General features: G+C 40.0%; 1 protein-coding gene across 1 annotated transcript; it reads left to right on the top strand.

Annotated features, from left to right (window-relative positions):
• Positions 1 to 6,971: 6,971 nt before the first annotated feature.
• LOC139662252 (odorant receptor 131-2-like) lies at positions 6,972 to 8,056 on the top strand. The gene is made up of 3 exons (XM_071540893.1): positions 6,972 to 7,151; positions 7,256 to 7,499; positions 7,554 to 8,056. Exons 1-3 carry the CDS (start codon positions 6,972 to 6,974, stop codon positions 8,054 to 8,056), a joined length of 927 nt encoding a protein of 308 aa, XP_071396994.1.
• The last annotated feature ends 398 nt before the right edge of the window (positions 8,057 to 8,454 follow it).

The following is an 8,454-nucleotide window of genomic DNA, read 5'->3' as shown; positions in this document are numbered from 1 at the left end:
GAGCCTCTATGGATATAGCTGGGTCTACGTAACAGCCCAAGGTTTTTGATGGCTGAGATGCATAGAGGTGGAGTGATGTGGTTGTTGAATTTGAAAAGTTGTGAGGTGGAATATTTCAGCATCATGTAAGCCGGGGAGGATGATTAGCACGATGCTAACTGCCTAGCTTCAGGCCAACTGAGAGACGGCGGTCCCAGCCAACAAGGGCTAACCGCACCGGGACAGCTGAGAGGCTGTCCGGGAAAGAAATCTCAGTAGTAGACAGCACTGAGCAGAGACGGAAGGATCCAGAAGTGCCGGTTTGAGGCTGGGGAGCGTGTGCTGAGGAGGGTAGCTAAGGTCCCAGCCATGGTGGGCTAACCGTAGCAGGGACAGCTGAAGAGGCTGCTAGCTGACCAGCTAACTGGAGAGGCAGCGGTCCCAGCCAGCAAGGACTAACCGCACCGGGCAGCCGAGGGCTGTCTGGGATAGAGCTCTCGGTAGCAGTGGTAGCGCTGGGCAGAGATGGGAAGATCCAGTAGTGCAAGCTGTCGAGAGAGTCTCCGACAGCAGCGGCGGCAGCAAAGTGGCAACCAGTGAGACAGAGGTTATGTAGTCCAGAGTCGGGACCCACGGGAGAGTCGAGACGGAGCAATCGGGCTGTGCTCAGATGGGGCGGATGAGGCAGCAGAGTCCAAACACTTTGCCTGGAGCGGGAGCCGGTGTAGCTGCTACATTAGCTGGTACTCCCCGATAAGGAGTTCAAATCCAAGTACATACTGTAGGTGTCAAACAATTTTAGATTCTCCCCTCCTCTCTTCAGAGTAGCACCACACACCTAGCAGTCTGAAGATGTATTGTCATCATTCACAGTAAAATGCTTCCAAATCGCTGACATTTTGGTATTTAAAACAGTTGAAACACACAAGCCCCAGGCTGCAGACTAAGCAGGAGTGCGCACTGCCTATATGGGAACGGATCTCTTGGCATCAGCTCACTTCACCAATGCCAAATATTTACATTTTAGACTGGTATCACTGTGCACCTCTAATTGACAGTATTGATGTTTTTGTTGAGGTAATCTACTTTTGAGTTATCCCACTTTATCAGACCCAGCTAGATAAAGTGGAACAGCATGTTTTAGACAAAATGGTCTTTTAGACTTTTGCAAATTTAGGAAAGAAATCATGGCGAGCAAACAGAAAGGAAAAAATTGCAAGAAATCTATTTGGATGTCACATCTAAAAAACGACTGTGACTGTTGTCAGACGAAATTGTCGCAGAGCGCACTGCATTTTTTTTCCTATTTTTATTAAGGCTTTCCACAATTACATTATAAATAATAATGATTCAATTGCATTAAATTTGCATATTTATACATTCAAATAAATGAAAATAATAGTTTGTGGGCCCATAGAAATATAGTATGCAACTCAAAATTGTCCAATGTGCGGCACTCATACATTATAATTAACAATAACAGAGAAGACTAACAACACATGACTTAGTTTATTTTTAATAAACAAATTTAAAGAAACATGTTTTCACTTTGTCATTGTGGGGTATTGTGTGTAGATTGATGGCAAAAAAAACTACATATAAATCCCTTTGAAATCAAGTGTATAACACAACAAAGTGCAGAATGGTCTGAATACTTTCCAAAGCCACTGTATGTGAATTCATATACAAGAGTTAATACATGTTATTGTGTTAACAATAACAAGGCTAAGGTTAAATATATGTTTTAAAGATGTCAACAAGAGTTTACAGGCTTAGATAGCAAACATTAGCTATTTAGCTTTGCCTTAGCTATAAATCGCTAGATAATCAAACTACAGAAGTTGGGTAATAAGATAATAAGACGAGATAAGATATACTTTATTGTACCCAATGGGGGAAATTTGTCTTGGACTCTGTGTTGCTTTATGCATATCAGTTCTACATACATAATTAAAAACACACACACACACATACAATTTAACATACATATTCCTACCTACCAATACAAAGAATGCAAAGCAACCATTGCACAGCCCCATCGCATCATATTGTGTAACTAATGCACTAAACACATAACCCCTGTAGCCTATTGCTATTATTGCACAGCCTCTTTGGCCACATTTGATGTAATGTTGCACAGCCATTATAGCCTTATACTACTATAAGTATACTACTTATTCAAAAACCTAACTGAGGTAGGTGCAAATGCATTTTTTAAAACAGTTGAGTTTACAGTGAGGGACTCTATAACGTCTGCCAGAGGGCAGGAGCTGGTGGAGAACATGGGAAGGATCAGACACTATTTTCATTGCTTGTCTGATGACAGACTAATAGTCACATACAAAATTCGATAGTTACATACAAAATGTAATACAACTGTCCTAATCATGTCTCCACCATCATACTGTAACATAAATGTTATCTTTGATTCAGTGCTCTCCAACCTGGACAACACTAAATATAGGCCTGTCCACTGTCCACCTGAATTCTCTCTCTCTCTCAGGTGCACAGAGTTACTACTAATGAAGCATAGCGCACTTCCTTAGAGAGCTGTCCGAGGTGCTGAAACATCATTTAGAATTAAACTGCAACATGGGGTGTTGCCAGACATGGCAGAGGTATGTGCTCTACTGAGCATATTTTCTAGTTTAAAATGTCGCAGCCAGACTTTTGACCAACACCAGGAAAAGGGATCACATTACCCCTATTATAGCCTGTTTAAAATTCAGGATTGATTTAAACATTTTATTAATCACTTTATTAATCTTTCCTTTGCTTTCAGTTTGCTTTTGAAAGAAGTTAGCGTTGGGGCACATCTCAGGTCCTCTGGCAGGGCATTCCACTTTCTGGGTGCACGACAACTGAAAGCAGCTCTCCCTGATTTTGAGGTTACCCAGGGAATGGATAAAAGGCCCCTGCCTGATGACCTGAGGGCTTGTTGTGGTTCATAAGTGGCAAGCACGTCTCTGATACAAATTGGTGCAATGCCATTTAGCGCTTTATAAACCTATGATAAAAACATTTGCGGAAAAGCAATCCATATTGTCCTGTACCAGCTGGAAGCTTTACAACAAGAGAAGCAGCGATGGTTGTAAAGAATGAATTAAAATACCCGGCAATCTTCATTTTATTACCATTGTCAATGTTCAGGCCAATGTTACAAGATTTGGTTTTAATTTTGTTTGAACAACCAAGATCTTTTAGGACTTTCCAAAGATTTTTTGTACATTTTCATTCACCGCATCAATATAGAATTGCGACTCTGAATCCTGTATCTAGCATGGTTTCTACACCTTACATATGCCTCACTGCCTGATTTTTTAAAGTTCACCAGATGCCTATCCCTCTGCCTAATCAAATCTAGAATCTCAGTAGTGATCCATTTACCACTCCTGGGTGTTATTCTGACCTCCAGCATCATCATGTTCCAAAACAGCAGACCAATCTATCTCATTTAACTGTTGTAAAAATAACTCCTTTGAGAATTTTCTCATTGATCTAATCCTGACTGAATTTTGCTGTACTGGGTTGACTTTTGATTTGGTTACCTTACGAGTACAAAAGCTAATTTTGTGGTCACTGATCACAATATCTAAAACACCTGACTGACGGAGACGATGTCTGAAACCAATATCAAATCTAAAGCTGACTCACTGTTAGCACACACCCTAGTTGGTTCTGTTATAAGCTGTTGGAGGCCAAATAATCTATTAAAATTGCACAAAGGATCCACCAGGCCATTTTTCTATGAAGATGACTGTACATTTGTATTTAAATTACCAAGAATAATAGATTCAAATTTCATAAAATCTATACATTTGTTGCAAGCCAATTCTAATAGTTCATAAAAATCGCTATGTTTGGGAGGTCTGTAGCAGACACCAACAAGGAGCGGTCGTGTTTTAGGGAGCACAATCTCAACCCAGATAGTTTCCAGTCCTGTTGTATAGATATCAGGACGATGCTTAAACATAACGTCACATCTAATAAACAGACAGACTCCATCCAACTCCATTTCAATTACGATCCGGTCGTAGGATGACGTAACCCGGAAGATCAATCTCACTCTCCAGCACACATTCATCTAGCCAAGTCTCCGACGCAGCTATCACCGCAGCCTTGGAACGAGTTGCAATTTAGTGTATCTTGTCTATTTTGGGGATCAGGCTCCGAGCATTCACGTGAATGAAATTAAGCCCCCTCCCGTGAAAAACAGCAAACTGGTCAGCCACCGGCGTAACAGGTGGCACACTCTCTGCATCCTCGACATGACACTTGTACATGCTGGAATCCAGGCACTCCACGTTGGCCACTGCTTTCAGACTGCATCCGTTGCAAACAACTGGCATATATCCTCCTTCCTTTATCGCCCTGTTGTATGTTGAGACATTGATGTTTACACATTTAATGTGAATAGAAAAGTCAAAATTTGTCGCATGGCAACCGATTTGCTGTTTTTTCTTACGGTCTCTTCGCATGTCGGAAAAAAATGTAATTTTGAGGTCTTTTCTGGGATCTGAGCAGGGGTGAATGTCGCCACAAAAGAGCAAACCTAACCTAAACCTAAAGCTACCCCTAAAATGTGTGTCAGAGATTGTAAGAACTGAAAGTAAAAGCATATTGACGGTTGAATTTTTACCTCAAAGTGCTTTGAAACAAAAGTTGAAAGTTGAAAGCAACAACGACCAAATTCAAATTCAAACCATTACATTCAATTTCAATTTTTGCATACAGTGATTACATTTAAGCATCAAAAAGTCAAATATGTGCAATTCAAATTTAGTTTGTGCTGGCAAACTCCGGGTGTTACGCTCGAAGCAGTGCTTGCACTATAAGGTTCTGTGCACACTATGGCAAGTTTGGTTGCACTCCATTGTCCAGGGTTGATAAAGTTTGGTTGGGTACTGTTCAATTTTATTTGACACTGGATTTGACCAAGGGCCACTGTCAAATTCCAGTGTCACCAGACTCTGAGGAGAAAATGTCATTCTCCACTGCATTCAAACTGATTGACTGGCACCCAATATGTCATCCAGATATTCAACACTGCTGAATATCTGGATGACATCATCTCCAGTGACTGGTAGCAGTATGCGCAGCATCCGCTGTCTGTTCTGGAGTCCCTGAGATTCTGAATCCCAGGACTCATGAATCAACCTGTATATAAAGTCATAAAAGTGATTTTAAACCCATGTCTGGTTAGACTCCAGAGCTAAGTGGCATATCTGAGGTAAGGATATCATATGTGCTATCACACTGTATTACTGCAGTATTTTATTATTGTATTATATGTAGCATTTACACTGTATGTGTATAAAATGTCTGAGCATCGCTTTTTCTAATTCTTTTAAATTGGGTATCAAACCATACAGTGGAAAACTGTTGATCTCTACTACAAAATTCACAAATGATACTTACTATAATTCTCTGTATTGTTAAAAATTGTAACTCCACATCGTTTTAATATTTATTTCATATCTATTCAGCCATTCAAACATTTGATGATCCTATTATAAACTTAAAAAAAAGATATAAATTATTTGTATGCTCAGAGAAGCTAATTAGTTGTTCCCCTTTACTCTCTCACATGAATTAATTATCTGTTGCTGTTGGTCTATTTAAATCTCTCACATTTTCTGTAGCATGTGGATCAGGAAGAAGTGTAATTCAATATTTTCTGGGAAACATTGACGGGGCATTGAGAGAGTCTCATTCTAAAATAAGATACCCATCACTGAAAAAAACGGATGCCTACTTAAGAAAATAATTGCTGGCATAAAGGTAAAGCATATTATGTTGTATTAAAGTTGTGAGTCATCTTAAGTAGGGGTGTGACGATTTGATGATTTAAAGCGACGCATCACACTTAATGTTTAAGATACGGTTACATCGATTGAGACAGCTTGTATCAGACATGTTTTCTCCAAAGCTACCCGCTTCTCTCTCACTCACTCTCTCTCTCTCTGCCTGTCGGTCCTCCTGCGAGTGAAGGCTCACAAATGGGTCAAGCCCCCCCATCCTTTGCAAGGATCGTAGCACAACTAATTTGTACACGGACTATTGAAAACTTAAAGTCCACTACATAGTCTAGGGCCTACATGCAGTAGGTTGGCAGTTATCCTTTTTTTTTTTAATAAAAACATTGTTCACCACTTTATGGGTCACGTGGCCCACAGGGAATTGGACTGCAGACTCTCAATCAGGAGACCCGAGTTTGATTCCCGGCAGAGACGCTTCCACAAAATTCAACGTTGCTGTTACACTATTAGTCTTGTTTTCACATTGTTATTAGCAATTGTCTCATTGCAGAAATTATTTGTTAATAAACAATTGCCTGTTTGACTGATTTTTATGTTTTAATACAAACAAACAGGATTCAAAGTAGGGTGTGAAAACAATCCTTCACTCCCTCATCCGTTACTGGATTGAGAAGATGTACACCTATTAGGATTTCCTCTTGCAACCGGTCACAGTTGCTTATATGTTACACATATCACACCGCATCGTATTGCACAGCATTGTATCATATCGCATTGAGACGGGGCTGAATTGAATTGTATCAATCTGATGGCTGCTTAGAATGTATGTAGGTGCATCGGATCGTGGATCGTGTATCGAGGTGCAAATAGAATCGTGCTCGGATGATGAGACGCACACCCCTAATCTTAAGACCTCTGCGTTCAAAACAATTAGAATCAGCATAAAATCATCTGTGGTTTTGAAATGTTCATGATGAAGTTAAAAAGGTTTCCAAAATGGATAGTTTTGGAATTAAACCCTTCATATGTACAAAGTAGGTTTTAAATTGTAAATTTACCTTTTCTAAGTGTAGTATAATTTGAATGTCTGACATACAGTATTGTGCAACTTTGTTCACATTTCAAGATTATTTTTGGTACAAAATAGATCTCATCTCAAAGCTTAAATTTGGCATGTAGAACTAACCTTAACATAACATGTCAATATATTCATGTCTTTTGTAATCAGGTTACATGCAGCCTCCTCAAGTCGGCCTGATGAATTTTCCATTTGATGGCAATAATGTGTCGATTTCTCTGAGACATCGGGAAACTTCCAGCACAGCTGTGACAAAGAATGTGATTGTTGTGGCTCTAGGCCTCACTATCAGCTACATCAATGGCACCTTGATCCACACCTTCAACAAACACCAGGTCAGACGCCTTTTTTATGTGCAGAAGAAACAGATAAAAATATATAAAGGGAGGATGAAAATGTATAAGCTGGTTTGACTCTCTTTTCCTTTCCTCTCCTCCAGATATTTTATGTGAATCCTCGTTACATCCTGTTCATCCACCTGGTGGTGAACGATCTCATCCAGCTTACTACAACGATCACCCTGTTCATCCTTAGTTACACTTTGTACAAAATTAATGTCTCCCTCTGTTTCCTCCTCATCATGCTTGCTGTCTTCACCACCTTCAACACCCCATTGAATTTAGCTGGCATGGCAGTAGAGTGCTACATCGCTATTTGTTTACCACTCCGCCATGCTGAATTGTGTACAGTCAAGAGAACATACATTCTGATTGGTTTGATCTGGGTCACGAGTGCAGTGTCCATCCTTCCAGATTTGTTCATTATGCTAGCTACAGAATCTCTAGGATTCTTCTATTCCAGAATCTTCTGTGAGAGGGATAACGTATTCAGACACCCCTTAATCATACACAAGAGGGACGTGTCCTACATCATTTTCCTACTTGTTATTTGGCTCACTCTCCTCTACATATACTTCAAGATCCTGTTTGCTGCTAAAGCAGCTGAAGGAGATGCTAAGAAGGCCAGGAATACTATCCTGCTTCATGGCTTTCAGCTACTGTTGTGTATGCTCACCTACATAGCCCCTGTGTTTATAAAAGCTCTTCTGTACTGGTTCCCTAAAAGTTATAAAAACACACTCTTTGTTTGCTATATCATCATCCAGATCCTCCCCAGGTTTCTCAGTCCTATTGTGTATGGGCTGCGAGACCAGACGTTCAGGATGTACTTGAAAAGGTACCTGCTGTGTACAGTGAGCGCACGCACCAATCCACAGATTGCACTAAAAGGGCACACTTGAGACTGTATCTTGTTTGTGACTTTGATGCTGTTGATATGTGTGATTATGTTGCTGTACTAGATAAGGATAAATAAAGTAAGAAACACAAAAAGTGAATAATCCATTGACAGTATTGATGCATTTGTTGAGGTGATCTATCATTGATGTTGATCTATTATTGATATAGTCACAGTTTGATTGTCACAGTGATTTTATAGACGAACAAGAAAAGATGTTCTTCCATATGTCCGTAATGAAATGGACAAGGCTCTCATGTGAGCTGCTCTGGTACTAAAATTTTTATATATACTTTCTTTTATACTTTTTACATGTATGTAGCCTATGTTGGATATTAATTACTGCTTCTATTTTTTGCACATTTGAGCCCACAGCCCATCCTCACCTACTCACCCCGTCTT

This window comes from Centroberyx affinis, unplaced genomic scaffold (genome assembly GCF_046629955.1).
Source record: "Centroberyx affinis isolate AG114_WGS23_722 - 3 ecotype Tasmania unplaced genomic scaffold, CSIRO-AGI_Caff_v1 ptg003742l_1, whole genome shotgun sequence".
Taxonomy (NCBI): Eukaryota; Metazoa; Chordata; class Actinopteri; order Beryciformes; family Berycidae; genus Centroberyx; species Centroberyx affinis.
Note: the sequence above shows the minus strand (reverse complement) of the source record. Positions and strands in the feature narration are given on the sequence as shown.